The 20,661-nt window shown below is 45.5% G+C and overlaps 1 protein-coding gene across 4 annotated transcripts in view; it reads left to right on the top strand.

Moving 5' to 3' along the window:
• LHFPL2 (LHFPL tetraspan subfamily member 2) overlaps positions 1 to 16,785 on the top strand; it is a 179,646-nt gene extending 162,861 nt beyond the window's left edge. For all 4 annotated transcript variants that reach the window (XM_060295926.1, XM_030846437.2, XM_030846447.2 and 1 more), the window contains one exon: positions 12,565 to 16,785. In XM_060295926.1, the coding sequence (XP_060151909.1) occupies positions 12,565 to 12,821 (257 nt within the window). In that variant the 3' untranslated portion in view covers positions 12,822 to 16,785. The remainder of the gene's footprint in view (positions 1 to 12,564) is intronic.
• Positions 16,786 to 20,661: the final 3,876 nt, after the last annotated feature.

Genomic DNA, 20,661 nt, shown 5'->3' with positions numbered 1-20,661 from the left:
TCTCTGTTAATGATTTTAGTACTTTTCTAGATAAGAGAAGATGCAAGAATTTGGGCTCATAAAATCTTCTCCTGCAAATATCTATCTGAAGGCCTGTCCTGCCAGTTTTTCCCAGAGCACAGAGTGCCTCATTCCTGATCTCCACCCTGAACTCCTTTCAGGGGGTGTTGAAGGTCAGCGGCTGCAGTGGCTAGTGACTTAGTCCTTGTAGAGGCAGATGGCAAGCGCCAATTTTTAGTTGCCACCAGTCCTCAGCGAAAACGAGAAAAATATGGACAATGTTGTAAGATTTCATAGTGCTAAATGTGTTCAATTTAAAGAACTGTCCTTTATTCTTAGATGACATCCTCTACCCTTTTTGCGTTAAAATACCCTTTTTTATGAAATGATAGTGAGAGGAGTTAACGGTTATTTTTAGTGTCCTTATATTAGCAAAAGAAAAACTATTGACCTCCCAGTAATTTTTCTGGAGATTTTGCTAGTGTCTGAAGTCCAGAAGCTTGGGAACCACTGTTCTAGAATATGAGCAACGGTGTGGATTGTGACTTTTTCACAGCCCTCTAATGTTCAGATTGGGGCCTGCTACATACACACTCGGCGCTCAGTAAAAGCTGTTCACTGACAGAAGCATAGTCTGTTCTGTGCTCACCAATCCGTGCTAGAAACTGTGAGTTTCTAGGCATTTGGAAAGAGTAAAGGATGTAGTAAATGCTGCTAAGTCTCAATCCTAGCATGTACTCTGCCCTCCTAGACAGAGCATAAATAAATGAGTCATCATGCAAAGAACCAATAAGAATCTTTCCAGAACTGGCAGTCAGTAAAACCAAATCCTGTCTGGGCTTTATAGAATAAATCTTCAATGAAAATTTGAAAAGCCTTAGTGGGCAAAGTGATTTCAAAAGTAGAGATTAACCAAAGGTGGCAGTTCTTGGGCAGAACTCCTTGATTCATGGTATAACTAATACTTTGTTATATTACTCTTATTTATAAATACTGTTCGAATACCCCTGACTCTGAATGGCTAACTGGCATTTTGGTACTGAGGGTAGTGTCTTGGCATCTGGAGAAGTCAAGCAGGCTGGAACCGCGTTGTTAATTTAGCTTTGGGGCTTGGGAGGCAAGGACCAGAACTCTTCTTGGGTAGAAGAGACTTGGGGGGGCCCCATCCTGGTGTCTGTAGTTGTCATAAGCAAGATTTGAGAGCCTGATGCCTTAGATTGAGAGCAGCATCCCGAATGTAGACATTGAGACAAGCAAATCTCTTGTTAGCACAGGATTAACTAAAACCTACTGCCTGCGTACAGGTAATGGTGAATGGTGCAAGGGTTCAGGGTTAGGAGGAGGTCAAGGCAGAGATCCTCAGCTCTGTTCTGTGAATTAAGAAAGGCTACTTGGGGCTTCCATGGTGGCGCAGTGGTTGAGAGTCCACCTGCCGATGCAGGAGACACGGGGTCGTGCCCCGGTCTGGGAAGATCCCACATGCCGCGGAGCGGCTGGGCCCGTGAGCCATGGCCGCTGCGCCTGCGCGTCTGGAGCCTGTGCTCCGCAACGGGAGAGGCCACAACTGTGAGAGGCCCGCGTACCGCAAAAAAAAAAAGAAAAAGAAAAAAAGAAAAGAAAGGCTACTTGGAGGAAGCGGGATGGTTAAACCATGGCCCCAGCTGCTGGAGGAGGGATGTAATTTGGCGGCTGAGAATGCTCTCGGTGCTCGATTTTGTCTAATCAGCTACAGATGTCTCTCCTGGAAAGTTCATAGGATATGGTTTTTTTGTGGACCAGTTTGTGGACGGCATTAGTATTCTAGGTAGATGTGCAGTTTCAGATGGTTCCCAAGTGCACAGAATCTCAAAGACTAAAATGTAAACAGATGATACGGCTTACATTTTCTCCCCCTGGTCTGATGGGTTTTGTGCTTTATTTCCAGTTTTCTGCTCACACAGATTCTTCAGGAGAGGACATCATAGCGAATATTATGTTGGTTTGAGCTGTTCATAGGTGTTCTTTCTAGAAGTTTTTTTTGGCCAGTGGCAGCCATTCCAAGGTGACATCTATATTGTAGTAAAGGAGGCTGATGACACTCAGATTGTAATGCAAGAGAAGGGGTGGATGGAAATCCTTTATCTTGTTGTTGTCTTGCTGCAGGGTTAGCAAATCAACCTGCCTGAGAATAGGTGAGCCTTTATTTTTGTGCAGCCTTCCTCTCCCCGTCATCCCCTTACAGCATTCCTGTGGTTTTTTCCACTTGAGAGCTGTTCATCGTCATCTGCTCTCTAACGTCTCGTAGGTATAAGCGAGCCAGCTTTTGAGGATATAGCAGTCTCCCCTCTTCAGCTGCACAGATGCTTTTGTTTTGGAAGCTAGTCTTTGGTGTGCAGTAACGCAGCAGCCTGGATTTGAGTCCCAGCTCCACCACTGATTAGCTGTGTAACCTTAATCCCTCTGTGCCTCAGTTTCCTCATGTGCCAAATGATGATATTCATAGTACCAACCTCACAAGATCCTCTCACGGAGACAACTCTCATCTGAGTTATATTTAAAGTGCTTAGCACTTAACTGCTGCCGTTGTTATTATAACAATTATCATTATGATCATTAAGAGGTTCTGATCACCTGTATAAACTTCCAGCTTTAAAGTATTAGTTGTGAATGTGTAAAATTGGGGGAGGGTGTTTATAGCTTAAACTCCATGTCATCTTTGCTTGGCATCTACCATTTTTACCACAGAAGATCTTTCCAAAAGGTTCTTCCAAAAATGAGAAGACTAGAAAGGAAATGGGAATCAGAAATGCCATGTGAAGTTGGTCAACAACACAGTATGTGTAGAGGACTGTGTTGGATTTGGGATGGAGATGGAGGTAGAAGCCAAGGAACAGAACACACTCCTTACTGCTGTCCAGTTTATAATCCAGCGGGAGTTCATCTGAGCCAAATGTACATACTTTGAGGCATCTAAGAGACCTTGGAGCCAGTGCTGTCCTATTATGGGACAAATGCATAGTATGTCACAGCAAGATTCCTAGTTTTTTACTATCACTGTTCTGGATAATTTTCCAGATAGTTGGCTAACCATTTACTTGTAATTTTTTATTTAAACTTTTTACCTGGGAAATTCTGAGTTGCCTCTCTTCTTAAAACAGAGTGTAGAGGACCTAGTTCAGCCTTGCCTTGGTGAGTGAGAATGACCACTACAGGCTGTCTGCAAAGTCCCTGCACAGGAGGAGTACACAGGTTCATACTGTGATCTTTGGAAAGAGAAGAGCTGGATGGCAAATTCGTTGGTCTGACATGGTGCCTTCCTCAAAGCACAGTCTTAATAATACCTGACAGTTTGCCTTAGGGAATTGTGAGAGAGAAAAGGTCCCTACCTAACAACAGTTGACGACTTTCAAATAGCTATTAGGGACTGCCAAAATGACTTCCAGCTGTCAGCATGGAAGATGACTTGGGAAAAAATTCAAATTTAGACAGAAAAGAGAGGTAAACATACAGATAAATGTTAACTAGCAGGCCTAGGGTGGTTGTGTATCACTCTGTACATCAGTTGTTGTACCACATGATGGTCCCAGACTTAGAGTTAAATAACTAAACATATTCCTTTTGGAAGCAGGGAATCACCTCCTCTCCCTCCCCTGACCACCCCCCCATCGCTGCACCTGCGGTTGATCTATGACACTGTCCTCAGGGCTGCTGATGGGAGTGGGTATTTTCCTGGGCCGTCAGCAGTTCTACATTCCTGCCTTCAGTGCCGACACTTTCTGTCAGTCTCTCCATTCTCCAGGCTCATGCTGCTTCTAGACACCGCCCTTACCACTTCTGCATACTGCCATGGTCCACCTCGCTCCTCATTCCCCCGGGTGTACCCTTCTGCCACCTGCCATTTTCCTGAACTTCTCCAGGTTTAGCCCTGCACTGCGCCTCCCTTCCCAGCTGGTGTCCCGGGCAGTTCCCACAGTCAGCCACAGCATGTCTTTATAGATGTCGTTACCGCTGCCAAGCATAGTTGGAAACAACTTCAGAGATTTGAGGCTAAGATGATCTCTAGATTACTGAAAACTTATTACATTTAGTTGACTTACTGCTTTTTTCTGCGTCATCTCCCAACAAAGATCTATTTTCTGTAGCCAGAAAGGAGATATTCAGTGCTTGCAGTCAGGTAGAAGGCCAGTCCCATGGTTTGGTCCCTTTGTGTGTTTCATTAGTAAGTGTGGCTGGTGTGCTGTTAGCCAAAACTGCCGACCCCTGGGATTCACCGTTATCGAATGTAGCTTTTCCTCCAACCATTTAAAAAACTTGGCAAGCACTTAAAATGGCTTCATTTTAAAATGTAACCATCCACATCATAGCACTCTATCTTTCCATTCATCCAACAAATATTTACTGAACACTTATTACACGTCAGACGTTGTTCTAGGCGATTGGGATACATAAAGAAAAAACTGCACGAAGTTCTCTATCCTCGTGGGGTTTACATTCAAGCTGGTGGAGACACAATAAACCAAATAAGTATACAGTATGTTAAAAAGTGATGGGTGCTATGGAAGGAAAAAACAAAAGGAGTAGCCAGGGTGAGAGAGGTTGGGTATGCTGGGGTGATAAGGAGGGAAGCTGCAATGTTAAATAGGGTCGTCAGGGTAGGATTCGGTGAGGAGAGATTCAGCCAAAGACTTTAAGGAGATACAGGAGTTAGCCCTATGGACAGTCAGGAGGAAGAGCTCTTCCGGCCAAGGGAGCAGCTGGAATGAAGGCCAGTAGGCTTTGCCGCAGAGGGATGTGGGCCCTAAGAGAGGAGTCAGGAAGGATTCTAAGGGTTTTCACCTGAGCAGGTCTAAGAATTGGGCTCCCATTTGCTGAAATGAGGTCCACAGGGCAAAGGCCAGGTTCTGAAGTGGGGAGTAGGAATCAAGAGTTAGGTTTGGACATAGTTTTCAAGTACCTTGTTAGATATCCAAGTGGAGGTCAAGTAGGCAGTTGGACATGCAAATCTGGAGTTAAAGGTGGAGATCAGAATTCAGGAGATGCCAGCCTAGAGGCAGTATTTAAAACTGTGGGACCGAGTGTGATCAATCAAGAGAATGTGGAGAAGAGGACAAAGGATTGGGCCCTGAGCCCTCCCGTGTTCAGAGATTGGAAAGGTGAGGAAGACCAGCCAGGGATACCGCGAAGGGACAACCAACATGGCTTCCCGTGTGGAGGCAGGACACTGGCAGATGATCCTGCAAGAGGCACTGCCCTGTCTCCTTAGTTTTCCTTTACCACAGTATTGTCAGTACTTTCTGAACTTGCTGAGTGAAGCTGTCACCCCCAGTAAGGCTGGAACGCTCTCTGAGCTGTGTCCCAGAATAGGGGTGGGATGCAGGAAGCCAGTCACTCTCCCATCTGATCTGTCTTGCTTCTTGTTAGAGGGATGGCCGCCTGGGCCAGAGGTTGAGGGGCAGGGGGTGCGGTGACAGGGGCAGCCTCCCGGCACAGCTGAGCTGAGCACCTCAGAGACTGGAGCTCAGTCTGAGTCACAGGGTAGACCTGACAGGGATAAACACCACCAGGTGAATTTTTTTTTTCCCCCCAGAGCTATGTTGAATGGGAAATGGATGTCTGATAGTTAGATGGTTTCCTGCTGGGTTCCTAGATGAGTCAGTGGCTGTTTCAAAGCCAGAAATAAGTTGAACTCTTGACCTGTTACCCAACTGTGTGACATACCCTATGGTAAATGCTAAAGATAAAATTGTGATGTAAATCAAGAAGGATAAAGCTTTTCTGCCCTCAAGGGGTTCAGAGTTCTGCTGGGGCCTTGCTCTATCCTCAGGGCCGAGAATAATGCCTGCCACTTAGTAGGTAACTCAGTAAATTGAGTTGAATATACAAAAATAACATGATAAAGAGCTGAAGAGGGATGTGCACAGGGCAGTGGGAACACACAGAGAGTAACATTCTGGCAGGAAGTGGTGACAAATGTCACACAGAGGTGACATTTGGGCTGGGATGGGGGGAGGGTATTTCCAGGTGGATGAGTGCCCAGGGGGTCAGCATGAGTGAGACCCCTTGTTCAGGTCCTCAGCTAGACCTAGTTGGAGCCCAAATGTATCAAATGATGCTAAGCCTGCTGTCCGCTGTCTGCTGTGCACTCGCTCTCCAGAGATGTTAGGGTATTTCAGAGCTTCAGAATGAGCTTGTTATGACCTAGTGGAGGCTGAGGGTGTGTCCCTCACTGGGGGCTTCTCCACAGGCTGCTGGTAGCAGTAACAGACGGCCATCTTTTCTTCCCGTCCTTAGAAAATTTCCTTTGGAAACTGAGGTCTAGTCAGTCTTTACTATTTAGTCTGGAAGCCTGTCTGAAGGGGAGGTGGGAGTATGATGTCCAAAGACTCACTTGTTCTTCTGTACAACAGGGGCCAGCCTCTAGTTCTCACTTGTCAGGCCAGGAAAAAGGGCCTCCTTCTGTACAGACAGTGGGTGACACACAAAAGGCAAGAAACCTGGAGTCCGTCCCCTTGGCCAGCAGGTAGCAAAAGTGTGGGGTGATTGGGTGACAGACTGGCAGGGAGGGCGTCGGGGCCGACACAGCCAGGGAGAGCCTGTGAAGTAGCCACGGAGCCTTCCGCACTCTTCCTTCACAGGCTGAAGAGCAGTGGTTCAGACTTGGCTTCCCCGTTCCTAGCGTCCCGGACGCTTAAAGCTGGAGGTGGTCACCTTCAGACAAGTAACATATTATTTATTGCATTCAGCAACTCGTAGTCTTTCCAAAACTGGAGTCTTGGCAAGATTATGGAGGTTGTTTCCCCCACCTAAGGGATTTGATTAAAACTTATATTTGATACCATACTGTTTCACTTCAAGGCAGTAGCAAGAAAATTACCTAAGATATATAATTTTGTGGCCGGTCTAATCACAGTCAGTGCTGACTGTTGATCAGGAAGACTCTGACATTACTTTTCCCAGGGTGTTTCATTCATTTTATTTTTTAGCACCTTCTTTTTCAAGGCACCAGAAACTCAGCCATGAAACACAGCTCCTGCCCTCTCCCTTTCAGAGCTCATGGAGTCTAATTATTTGAATTAAACACAAACCACGTGTTTAGGTCACCCATAGACTCTAAAAATTCCTGTGTAGCAGGATAGAACTGCTGGGAATCCAGGGTTGAGTCTGAAAGCTCCTTCCAGGTAGGGGAAAATATTACTAAAATGGCAGAGGGACGTGATGGGTGTTGCAGTGTGATAGCTGGTGCCCATGAGAGAGCCAGCACCCTATGGTGAGCCTTGGTAAATTGTCAGGGCTCTGTCTCCAGCCTGGTGTGGCATCTGTGGAATAGTCCAAGTGACTAACCATCCGTTCCCTTTCATTAATTTCTTTCTTAATTAATTAATTTCTTCCCCAGATAAGGTTGAGTCATCCCCCAAGTGACCCCATGGTGAGCATATGCTGGCATCTTCTAGTTCTCTTGGTACCATGAACTGCGAGGCTGTTAGCAAGAGAAAAGGCAGGATACAAGGGAGAGGATATCTCTTAAGGTTGGGAAAAAATGGTACCTTCTTGGGTATCATCAAGTCGAGCCACTGCAGAAGTTACCGGCCCTCTGAACTGCCTGTGGTTTCTTGTAGTGGTGGCTGTTTTCTTGGGTAGTTGGCCAGTATCATCCTGCCTGCCTTTCCTCCCCCTCCCAGCTGGGCCTGTCGCAGCTCAGCCAGGCACCAGGAAGAGATGCCAGTCAGAAGGAAATGACATGCCCACTGGCCTAGTCCCTTATTTTCTCTGCCACCCTCCCAACACACATTCACACACAGCCCAAACGGTGATGCATTAAGGCAAGGAGATGGAAAGGCCCCAGAGATAGGCTGGCCTCACTTCAGGAGCTGCGGGGGAGAGCAGACCATTGTCTGGTGTGGCTCTTATGTGAAACTCAATCCAGAGCACACCTCAGCTGACAGTCCCTGGTGCACTCCAAATTGATGACTAGAAAAGCCACGCCACATTTGCAGCAGACTTGGTGTATGTCTTACTGTGTTCTCTTGCCTGCTGTCTGATGTGCCCATCTAAGAAGTCGTGGACTTCAGTTCTGTCTCGGTAGCAGGTGTCATCAAGCCTATTTGGAATCTGGGGCGGATGTTTGCTTCTAGCCCCTGGGATTCACAGGCCTGGACCAGGCAGTGTGACAGGAGAAGCCAGCCAACCAAGAGTGTGCATCTCCCTTCCTGCTGGGATAACTTCATTCTTGTTGATTGGCATCTGCCAAAGTTATTTTACTCTTTCTCCCCAGGGGCACTATGGTTTAGAAAAACTGTATTGCAAAGCGAATTGCACTGACATTGATAAAGTTTTATTAAGAGTCTGCTCTGTGCCAGGCACTGTTCTGAGCACCGCCCTCGTGGAGCTTGAAGTTTAGAATGGAGGTGGATTAACAATCAGAATAACTAAGTGAAGTATCAGGTTGAACCACATGAAATGACCATTTTTGTAGGTAAAAAATGGACAAATATTGACAGTTTCGTATGACTCAAAGTAATCTATTCTGTTTGTCAGTAATAAATGCTAAGGAGAAATAATAAAGCAAGGAAGGGGGGGATAGCAGGTTAAGGGAGAGGTAGGTGTTTGGAATTGTAAATAGATGGGACCAGAAGACCAAGGAGATGGCACTTGAAGGTGGCTGGAAAGCTGTCTGCAAGAAGGGCAGTGCAGGTGAGAGGAGCGTAACAAGAGCAGAGGCCCGAGCACGGCTGGTGTGTGGCCGGAGCAGAGGGCAAAGGGCAAGAGAGGCAGGCGCGGGGAGCTGGGGCACGGAGGACCTCGAGGGCCAGGGAGGGAAAACTGGATTTTACTCTGAGAGCTGGGAAACCTTTCTGGCCTTCTCGATAATCTTACTTGGAAGCAGAAAGAACCTGTTGAGATGACGGCTGTGACTAAGGAGTGCTCGTTAGGGCCCAGGAGCCGGCGCCCAGGCCGCTCGGAAGCTGCGCCGGCCCGGGAGGCGAGGTGAGGTGAGGGCCGCGTGTGGCCACCTGAATCGTGGACATTTCTGGAACTCCTCTGGTAGAAGAGCCTTTTTTAAATACCTAGAAAGATGACAAATGCTTGTTCTGTCCTTGCTCACCTGAAGGCCGGCTGTTTTCTCTCTCCGACTGTCTTGTGTTTTCACGGCATTAACCAAGCTAGGGGCAGCTCTGGTGAGTGCTGGGAGGAGAGGCCCACCAGCCAGGCTGCCCAGGTTGGGAGCCTGTCGTTTGGGCGCACATCACATGCACCGGGGCTCGCAGCCTAACAGAGCCACTTTCTGTCACCCTTCCGGGGGACTGCCCTGTGGGCTTATAGTCAAGCTGAGGATTTTGACAGACTCTTAAGCATGGCGCCCTTTTATGATGTCTCCCTGCTGTCCTTATTCACAGATCGATTGGCCAGTAGCAGCCACAAGATTTTAAGAAGGCCTGAAGCACCTCAGGAACCTTATCTGAGCTACCAGCAAAGAGGACAGCTAAGGAGAAGTACAGGGGTGAATGTTCCTGAGTGTTCTGAAAAAAGGGGTCTGATGATATTAAAATAATAGTTATTTTAAAACTGCTGGCTTCCCAGAAGGATCTGAGACAGCCACATTATTTTGTGCATCCTACAAGCCAGAGCCCAGCACAGGGTGGCAGAGCTGCTACGTGACAGCAGACTCTGTGCTTTCGGTCTTCTGTCCCTAGCCCCTATCCAGTGCAGGAAAGGGCGTGGAGAAAAGGGAACCCTGCTGTGATGATGGTGGGAATGTAAATTGCTAACAGCCACTCTAGAGAAGGGTGGTTAAGAAAAGTATTTTGCCATAAAGAGAAACCCTTACAATTCAAGGGTTATAATGCATATTAAAATGCATTAAATTTTACTAGTTGGACTTGTTTAAGCCACATAATACAAACGATGTGTGCAATTAATATTCAAATATAAACACTCTGGCCTTTTAAAAGGGAGAGCCGTTAATACTGCCTTGCCTACAGGCTGCGTGCTCGAAGTGCCTCTGAATCCTCACACAGGTCCCAGCGATGGTGCCTCTGGTTTCCAGCGCAGTAACTTAGGACCTGAGGGAGGAAGCTCCCAAGGTTCCATGTGCCTTGGGTGAGCTTTCCTAGGGAACAAGGTGGGAATTAATCGGGATTTATCACAGGCTTAGAAATACAAAAGAATTAGCTCAGTCATCGTAGATCTCCCCAGCTGAGTTACATTTGTTCAGATGGAGAATAGTTTCTTCTTTCAAGGGTACTCATTGTAGCCTCCTCTCCCCCAGTTATGACACCTTTCAAAATATCCACCCCCCCACCCCCCCCAATAGGCCAGCCTGTCTATTCATAACTGGTAAACTTTACACTGCTTCTGCTTCTGCATGGAAGGGGCCTGCCAAGGGCTTTAACCTGTTACCTAGCGCTAGTCTGTGTTCCAAGTTGTTGTTAGGGACACAGCAAGTACTCTTTACAGACTGTGTAACACTCACACCCACCTTATGAGTTAAGGATGAGCTCATTTTACAGGTGAGTAATCATACTTCGGTTCAAAGACTTCTCTAAGGTCACCCAGCTCGTAGATGGCAGAGCTTGGATTCAGACCTCTATCTTACTCCAAACCTAGAGACCTTAACTACTAAGTGACCGACCACCTGCTGAGTTGTTGCTGTGGTCCACCATCTTGCTGGTTTGTGTCCTAGCCTCACACAGGGACTACAGGGGCCTTTCTGCTATGTGACTTCTAGCCAGACATCCAGACCAGGACAGCTGGTCCGGGACTGTGCCTATGCCAGCGCGCCAGCACATTCTCCACAGGCGGCCTGATCCTCGGCAGGATTTGCTCCATGCGCCCGGTCATTTCTAACAGCATCTCTCCAGGTGTCTGGGCCGCTGCTCCCTTCACTTACGCCTCCCAACACTGGATCGCATTTCCCTAGCTACGGATCACCGCCACCTGGCTCCCAGCACCCCGACCTACGGAGAAATAAGGGCTGCACAGTTAGAAAAACTTTTGTGAATCGCTCTTCTTCAGACCGTGAGCGTGTAAATGGATTCCCTCTGTTCCACCCCTGCTAGAAAGCCCCGCGAGGCCTTCAGAGGAGAACAAGGGGATGAATTTGGGAAGTAGGGACAATCAGACCCCAAAACCCACTCTAGTGCCATGAGCGGGGAGAAGATGCTCTCCATGACAGCTGTGATCTGTGGTCTGAAACACAACCTTCCTCAAACCGAATACTAGCACAAATGCAGTCGTGTTCTTTTTGTCAGGAAGTTGCTGTAAATGCCTAGGAAGCTTTGGTGTGGTAACCCCAGAGGATTTCAGTAAAGGTAGGAAAAGAGAATTTAGAGTAAGCTTAAATTAAGAGGACAGAACTGCTAGTCCAGTGTATCTAAAAAACAGGTCTTTTTGACTGTGCATTAGCGATCTTGATGATGTAGGTGACATTCTTCAAAGAAAACTCTTTCTTCCTGCTACGTCGAATAAAGCCATCTTCTTCCCGCAGCACCCTTTCTACCAAGAAAGTTTTGTCGGTAAGAAAGACCTGAGGCCGCTCAGTTCCCTTCGTGGTCCCGGGATGCGGACGCCCTCGTAGGCAGCGTCTCCCGTGCGTCGGGGAGGCGCTCCCTCCCGGGCTGCCGCGGGCACAGAGCGGGCACCTGAGAACGACTGTCTGTGCCTCACTTGCCTTGCCTAATCCTGCCCTGGAGTAGCTCCTAACCCCCAGGGCTGGCAGGAAAAAGGCCTCTCAATTTCACAGTGAGCAGCTGGAGGGAGAGAAAAATGGGCCTTTAGCATGGCAGTGCTGTGGTGGCGTCAGCACAGTGGAAACAGAGCTTCTTAGCGTCTCCTCAGAGCTGAGCTTACTTGAAAGCACTCGGACCAAAGGTTCTTACGGAGTTTGCAAGTGGCCTCTCAATGTATGTGTAAACATAGAAGGTCTCTAGGTATGCGGTTGGTTGCTGGTGGATGCCAGCAAACAGACTCCTCGTGGGTTTATCTTTAAAGCATGACACCCAGCTTAAGATGTGGTCTGTCGCATTTAACCACGGTTCTCCGTGAATTCCCTCACACCGGGGTGGGCAAACTTCTCCTGCCAAAGGCCAGAGAGTAGATATTTCAGACTTCGCAGGCCATAGGGTCTGTAGCAACTCTCCCTGTGCTGTCCCCGCACAGAAGCAGCCACGGGCAGTCCATAAACGAATAGGCATAGCTGTGCTCCATTTACAAAAACAAGACCCCACTTGACCTTAGTCTGCCGACCTCTGCCTCAGACCAAAAGGGAACTAACTGCTCCCTGCAGTAAGAGCCCTGTGGGAAGAAGTAGTAACAAGGTTACCTGCTTTTCTAGAAGAGGAATTATTAGTGGGCTCACATTCCAACATGTACAAAAGCAGCTAAAAATATTTTCATTAAAGTGATTGATTGATTGTCTTGATCAGGCCAGATTAGCTGCCTAGAAACGGTCCCCAACACTTGCTATTGCAGAACGGATGCCGTTGCCCAGAGCAGGCAGATCGAGTAGCCATTCCACAGACTGGCGCAGTTACTCACTTGCCATTGGAGAGCCGTGGGGCTTTCACCTGTTTTTCTTCTGCCCTGCAGGCCTCTTCCTTATCCTGGGTTTGATACTCTACCCTGCTGGCTGGGGCTGCCAGAAGGCCATAGGCTACTGCGGACACTACGCATCGGCCTACAAACCCGGAGACTGCTCGTTGGGCTGGGCCTTCTATACCGCCATCGGGGGCACGGTCCTCACTTTCATCTGTGCCGTCTTCTCCGCACAAGCAGAAATTGCCACCTCCAGTGACAAAGTCCAAGAAGAAATCGAAGAGGGGAAAAACCTTATCTGCCTCCTTTAGTTTGGAAGAGACATCAATGCCGTTTTCTTGCTCGTGTAACCTTGTGAAACACTTGACTTCCGGTTCTGTCGTTTGAATCGAGTGAAGAACTAGCCTTTACCTACCAAAGCCACGTTCCACAGCCCTGAGCCTCGCCAGGACCAACGACAGGCAACACCCAGCTGCACAGAGTGACTGCACAGGAGGGCCACGGTGCAAACTGTAAGAGATGGAACGTGAAAACAGTACATAAACCCTGACACGCAGTTAAGTTCTGTCAGACTCCATCTCCCCCCAAGGCTCAAGGAAGGATGATGACCTAAACCATTGAAGCAGCAGTTTCTCTGGTAACAGAAGAGACCATTGGCCAGATTTGCGGGCTGTTGAGAGACGTTTCTGCACAGGTTGCATGCCTGTGAGCATCTCTGCCTCAGAGTGAGGTTTGGGGGTTGGTGCTTTTGTTTCCTCCTAGTTCTTTCAAACTCTCCCAGGTGGAGACTGCAATGAAGACTGCACACCCACCGGGGAGAGGATGTGTGCTAAAGGGCCGAGCAAGACACTGTCGGTTGCTTAGCTGACCCAAGGGGTCAGCAGGGACAGTGTGGAATTCTGTGGTGGGACTTATTCTAGGCTGAATTCCAGAGTCAGGTGGATCAATTGAGCTGTCACTCCAAGAGTTTAGAAATTTGAGTAAAGGAAGAATAAGAACCTGTCCAATCATGAGAATAAAAGTACAAAATCCTGCTAGTGGAGACAAATTCATTCCACTCCCCAGCAGCCAGGCTAGCACCAGTACTGGCCCAGTCTCCTCTTCCACTGGAGATCACATGGTGTTCTTCTAGGGCTAGGACTGCGCTTTGACTGCCAAAGGAAACCTCGCTCTGTTTCCTGATTCCAGGGACAGAGGTCTCCGAGCCAGCTGTGGCTCATTCATCTGGTGACTGGGAGAGCTTGCCAGAATCTCAGCACTTGCAGGGAGACCTTTTCCCACTGTGTGGTAACCATGCTGTATTCAGCTGTATTCCTACCCCCCAGCAGCAGCAGGATGGCATTCTGTGCAGAAAAAGGAGCTAGAGATGGGAGTTAAGTTTTTCTAGTTACTGGTGTTGGTCCTGAAAGCAGACTGAAATAACATTAAATTGCTCTAACTGGTGAGTTACATCAAAGGCTTCATTCTCAGGAAAGCACAGAGTAGATAGAAAGTTAATGCAAAATGAATGAGAGCTAGACCAAGCTCATAGCACCTGCCTATACCTGTTTACAGAATGAATGAAACACCACTATTAAAAAGGATTCAGGGGCTTTTAAACTAGTTTCTATAAATCACCAACATAATTGATTCAGGAAAATGATATTAGCCATCACTTCAGACTTACTTCGGAACCGATCAAAGTGACCAGAAAGAACCTAGTCTGGTATTCTCCTGAGCTTCAGAATTGCAGAATGCGATAGAAACACTTCTTTGCAATTTAAGCAAATGGAGTGGACCTGCCAAATTTCTGGAAGGACTAAAAGGACAGGTCTCTTTAGGCTTATGAATCTGCTTACTTGAGGGCTTGCTTTGTTTTGAAAATTTAACAAATAACTATGAACCTTGTTCGGGCAAGGTACTGTGTGCTAAGCACCACCAGGTAGAGAGCCCCGATTCAGATTTGACAACCCTGCCCTGAGAAAATCATCTTAAAGCTGTGTGAGTCTAAAACCATGCCTTGCTGCAGAACAAGTAATTGCTGTAGTTGTTCCATTCCAGTTTAATTCCATCCTAGCCTTCGGCCTGTACCAGAAACCGTTTTATCTCACAGATAATGAGCTAAAGGGCAGGAAGGCGGGGGCATGCAACCAGGTCTTCATGAGCTCACCATTCTTAGACCAAAGTTCAGAGTAAAAACAAGATGTACATCTGTGACTTCAAGGGGTATCCTTCAAGGGGTATCCTTCAAGGGGTATCCTTAGGTATCCTCATAGCAGCCTGTCATAAGGGCTCAGGACACAAACAATAACTGTGTCTGACCCCACACAGAAATGATAGGTTATGGCAGCCACTGGACAGGACTCCTGTCCCTTACTGTGCATCTGTATGCTCTAACCAAGTTCTGATGCCATCACAGTCATTGCTTTTTAACCCTTGGCAATAATTTTCATTTAAAAAAAAGCAACTCCCTCCATCAGGCAAATGATTTAAAACCCAATTTTTTTCCTTAAATTTATCATCACAAGATTCACTGTACTTCTTCTTCTATACAAGATAGAGAACCCATGTTACAACTCTAATTTTACACTCTCACTCTCCTCGCAGACAAGTCATAAGCTTAGAGGATTCTCTAAGCACGTCCATCATCTTTACTGCCTGACTGCGCCTTCACTGAGGGGCGGTGGAGGGCGGGATATTCCTAGGTCACTCTGATAACAGAAGTCATGAGCGAAAACGTGACCTCTCTTGGCCAGAAGAAAGTCACCTGACAGTGTTTACTTCATCAGTCTGAATGCTACAGAAGACCAAAAAAAAACCAGCACATGCACACACACAAAACCGCAAACCACTAAAAGCCGCTTAAACACTGATTTGTTAAGCAGAGCAGAGATGAAATTTCTCTAGCAGAGAAAGAGGAGAAAGGTAATGTGGGCCTTCTAAACCTTTAGTCCATTTAGCCAGGCTTCAGTTGGGATAAATGGAATATCAAAATCAGGCTAGTCTAGACAAAAACTGCATGGCTGTTTAAAAACCACTGCATAGGAGGAATGTGTTAGAAGGAAATAATAGATTAAAAATAATTAGACAATCGTTGACCCGCAGCTATTTTTCTATTAAATTTCTATCAAGCGCCTCAGTCTAAAAATCTAATATACCTGGACCATTACTGCTACCAGCAAGTCTTATTTATTTTTTGCCTGCGTTTGTGCTTCAAGTTTTGTGATGGGGCTGGGTTTCTCAATGAACTCCAGGAAGGCAGAGATGTGTGCTTTGGAGTCTGTGGATTTTTTAAACCTGTGTGCTGATTCAACAATGTTACATTAATTGTGTAAGGGTTTTTGTATAGTTATCAAACATCTGTGGTGTAATGATCTTTGTTAAACATGTATTCTGTAAAGTGCCATTGTCTTTTTTATGTGTAGCATATTTAAAAAATATATATGTATATTATACATACACAAGTCTGTGTGAAAGATGTGCAATAACAAAGGTGTATGTATGTTTTGTTTTTTGGAAACTGGACAGGAGTCAGAACAGAGATTGTTTCTGTTTTGGCAAAGGAGAGTTAAACATATTGCCTTCATGGCCTAGTCATTAACCCATAACAATTTTAATGCTACACAAACCTATGTGAAGAAAAGACTGGTATGAAATCATTTTTTTCCTGGGTCTAAATTAAAATAATCACTAGATTTATGTGAAAGTTAAGCCAGCAAGACAGGCCCAGTTAATGCTAGTCTTTCATGTGAAATGTGAAGCTGCCACGTTGCCTTTTCTGTTTGTGTGATAACTAGTAGCTGGTACATAATCACTAAGGAGCTATTTCTTAACATGCTTTGATAGACCACGTTAATGCTAGACCACTATTTAAGGGCTAATCTCACACCGTCTTAGCCATAAGGGTCTGCTTAGAACAGACCTCTCTGTGCAATAACATGTGGCCACTGGAAATCCCTGGCCTGCGTTTGTATTTGGGCAGCAGTGACTCCCAAGGGCCAAAAGAAATAAAAGCACGACTGGGATTTCTTCTGAGACTGTGGTGAAACTCCTTCCAAGACTGGGGGGTCATGAGGTGCTTTGGAGGAACTCAGCACCACTTGATATGCAACAGCCACTTGAGCCAAATATAAAATTGTATTACCGCTGACGGACTCCATGTGAGCCTTTGAATTTCTGCTTATCCTATTATATTGTAAACTAATACATTATTTGTCTAGCATTGATTAGGTTCCTGTGCGTATGTATTTTCACAACATGCTCCCCTACCCTCCCCAGATATGAATTAAACCAGATTTTGCAAACTCATTCTGATTCAAGTCTCAGTATATTGGTTTCAATATGATGTGTATCATTTCATCAAGAAGATATCTACCAATCAAATTTGAAAGACTAACTTATATGTAATAGTGATGACAGGAAAGAAGATATTCAGGTATTTTAACTATGCCATTCACTAGTAACATATATACACCTGCCTTAGGTTAGCTTTAACTTCAAGATAAGTATATGTTTCTTTCTTGGAGAAGCACTGATGTAATTATAAATAGGGAGGAATAAAACCCTCTCAAATACTATACAGATATCTTAATTTTAAAGTAAAGAAATATGGAAATGCTTCAAAGTATTTAAAAAGCTTTATAAATGTAAAGAAATGTGTATAACAAGGGAAAAGTCAACAGAAGGACACGTTCACCCCTTCCAACAAAAATACCAAAGTTAAAAGCCAGTCATGGAGCAGTTCACATCCACATTTCCTGAACGTAATCCTGCCCATAAAAAAACCTCATCTAGAAGCAGAGTTCTAATTTAGAAACTCAGAGAAGACACTAACAACCCTTTTCATAAACTCTTACTCTGTATCGCGTGAAGCACTTAGTGATAGAATATACAAAAATGGCTATTTTCCTGATCTAGGGCCTGTGACAGCTGAAACTACTTGTAGCTTTGGCTTCTAAACATACCTGACACATGCCTGATTTCTAATAGGAATCAAAATTAAAACTGACAAAATTACCCAAATCAATAAAAGCAAAATTCTTCCATATTATGATCTAAATAATCCAAGCAAAATTGGACATTTTCAGTTGCTTTTTCAGCTCTTGTTACATCTTCCTCAAAAGTTAATCCACAGGAGAAAGGACCCTGGCTTTAAATTGTGGCACAGGCTGGGTAACCTTCACCTGTGCTTCCCGTTTCATCATTAGCAGTTTTGCTACCGGATCAACTTTCCATGACTGATCTTCCTGGAACACACTGCATTCAACTTACTCCTAGCTCACCTTAAAGTCTTTGCCTAACATAGTAAGAGTCTTGACTATTCTGGGCATTTCCTTTAAATGGGTTATTTCGGTAGCTTCCAATAATTCAGTACCTTTTTAGACTCTCAAGCACTAAAGGATAAGAGCATCAAAGCAAACTTTCAGCCTACTCTCCAAAGCAGCAAGAACCAATAACTGTCTTGATTTCAGGGCCCCATCTGGTTGCTTAGTCACTTGGCTGGGGCCATCCACTGCTGCCCCTGCTATCTTCTTCCTTACAGCTTCCTCCTCACCCTGGAGAGCTCTGCAAGATAACTCTTTAAGACATGAACAGCTCATTTTGCTTAGATACACAGGATGTAAATAAAAGCATAAATGAATAAGAGGAAGTAGTAAAACCACACGGAAAAGAAAAATCAATCAAATAACTTGTAGCTCTTAGTAGCTCTTATGGCTTTTTATAGCCAAATATCCTGAAAAACCTAATACCTATGCAAGCAGTCCACCAAGTGCCTGTGTTTGGGAGAAACCACTAAAATTTATTCTCAAGAGAAGGAAGCCTGAATTAAGGCAGGAGATAGTGAAGACAATGAGATGAAGTGAGTTAGGGAGAAAGAAGGGGCAGCTTGGGGACTGACTGGAAGCAGTGGGGGGAGGAGGGGAAAGAGTCTAGGGCGACTCCCAGGCATGTGGTTTGGGCACTAAGCAGAAAGTGGTGCCATCACCTACGTCAGGAATCCATCGGGGACAGAGACAGTGAAGGTGTTAAGCTTCAGCTCAGGCTGCCAGCGGCGAAGTCCTGTGTGCAGCTAGAAATATACCATGGAGAGAAGACCAGCTTGGAGATACAGATCTGGGAGTCTTCAATACACATGGACAGAAAATAAGAATTTTTAACCATTATGCACTTTTCATGGGCAGGTACTGGGCTAAGCACTTCTTTTAATTCATTTATTCATCAAAACCCTATGAGTAGAAATGATTATTATCCTCATTTTACAGATACATTAACTATCACCCAAGCAACTTAACTGAGGTGAAGTAATCTGCCCCACATTAAAAAGCTAGTAAGCCAAAGCTCAAATACAGGTTTGACACCAAAGTCTACATTCTCAAACAGCTGTAGTTTCTTTCTACCAAGAATGTACCGGGTGAGAAGGCAATATTAACACAAACCCCCAGGGGACACCAACATCTCTGCATAGTAAACTCTTAGAATAACCTCCAAGTTCAACTCCAAAAAGACCGCACCGTAAGATGACAACTGATGAAAGCACTGCTCCCTTTCAGAGAAAAACCTGGTAATTTTTCATACTTTTCAAGATGACAACATACGTACCAATTTGCTCAATCCTGAAAACAGAAACTAAAAATTCATCAAGTATATGACAGTGGTAAAAAAATGACAGTTTTGTTTTCTTATTATAAATAATCTCTTAACAACGAGGTCCTACTGTACAGCACAGGGAACTATATTTAATATCCTGGGATAAACCATAATGGAAAAGAAGATAAAAAAGAATGGAGGGCTTCCCTGGTGGTGCAGTGGTTGAGAGTCCGCCTGCCGATGCAGGGGACATGGGTTCGTGCCCCAGTCCGGGAAGATCCCACATGCCGCGGAGCGGCTGGGCCCGTGAGCCATGGCCGCTGAGCCTACGTGTCCGGAGCCTGTGCTCCGCAACGGGAGAGGCCACGACAGTGAGAGGCCCGCGTACCGCAAAAAAAAAAAATGTGTATGTGTGTATAACTGAGTCACTGCTGCACAGCAGAAATTAACACATTGTAAATCAACTATACTTAAATAAAAAAATAAATTATAAAATAAATTAATAATCTCTCATCCAGGATAAGCAGCTATTATGATTACATAAGAGGCCTATTTTCTTCATAGCCAATCTAATAATTAAATAAGGATTTGTTTTCAACTAAAGTTTCTCCAAACACACACACAAATGCCAAAGACCATTTAGTAAGTTAGCACTGCTGTGAAGAGCAGGCAGCAGGTACTTACCCACACGTGTGGAGCTAGGCCTTGGTCTGGAGATTTCAAAAATAAACGTCGTAATTTTTTTCTTGATTACTGTATATTTTTCTAGGGTCCACTGTCCCTAAAGGATGGATATGAATTACTGGAAATGTGGAAGGATGAAAAAGAAATAGAGAATTGGAGCGAGGTGGCACCACGTGGCAGAAGCAACCCCATGCTTGGCAAGAGTCATGGGACACTGGTCCAGCTGCCTCTCCCTAGCCCAGCACCACCACTCACTAAGTGACTGGGATAATTTCCGATTCCTCTATAAAAATGGGGCCAAGAATAGAAATACCACCATAGGTTTGGTGTGAGGATTAAGTAAGTGATGTATGTGAAGCATTTAGTATAGCCTCTGATATACAGTAAGTCCCCAATAAGTATGTTATTATTAGAAGAAAATTAAAAGAATCTTCTGTCCAGACTGATACCACTTGGAGTTGATCTTAAAAATTAAAGAGTTGTTCTAAAAATTGTGAAAAATAACATAACCTGTTGTTAAAACCAATCTAGTTTTGGGACTTCTCTGGCAGTCCAGTTGTTAAGAAACTGCCTTCAAATGCAGGGGATGTGGGTTCGATCCCTGGTCAGGGAACTAAGATCCCACATGCTGTGGGGCAACTAAGCTCGCACACTGCAACTACTGAGCCTGCGTGCCACAACTAGAGAGCTCACATGCCACAACTAGAGAAGCCCATGCGCCACAACAATGACCCAGCACAGCCAAAACAAAAAACAAAAAAAACACAGTCTAGTTTTTTCCTAGAGAGGCTCAATGGATTGGCTACCTGAGGGCACCAATTTTTTCCATCCTGTACTAATCATCTTTAGCTTAGTGCTTTCAGGAAGTGGAAGATTTCTCTGTGGATACAAGATACATGG

This window comes from Globicephala melas, chromosome 3, assembly GCF_963455315.2.
Source record: "Globicephala melas chromosome 3, mGloMel1.2, whole genome shotgun sequence".
NCBI classification, from domain to species: Eukaryota; Metazoa; Chordata; class Mammalia; order Artiodactyla; family Delphinidae; genus Globicephala; species Globicephala melas.
The sequence above is the reverse complement of the archived record's forward strand: the minus strand, read 5'-3'. Positions and strand labels throughout refer to the sequence as shown.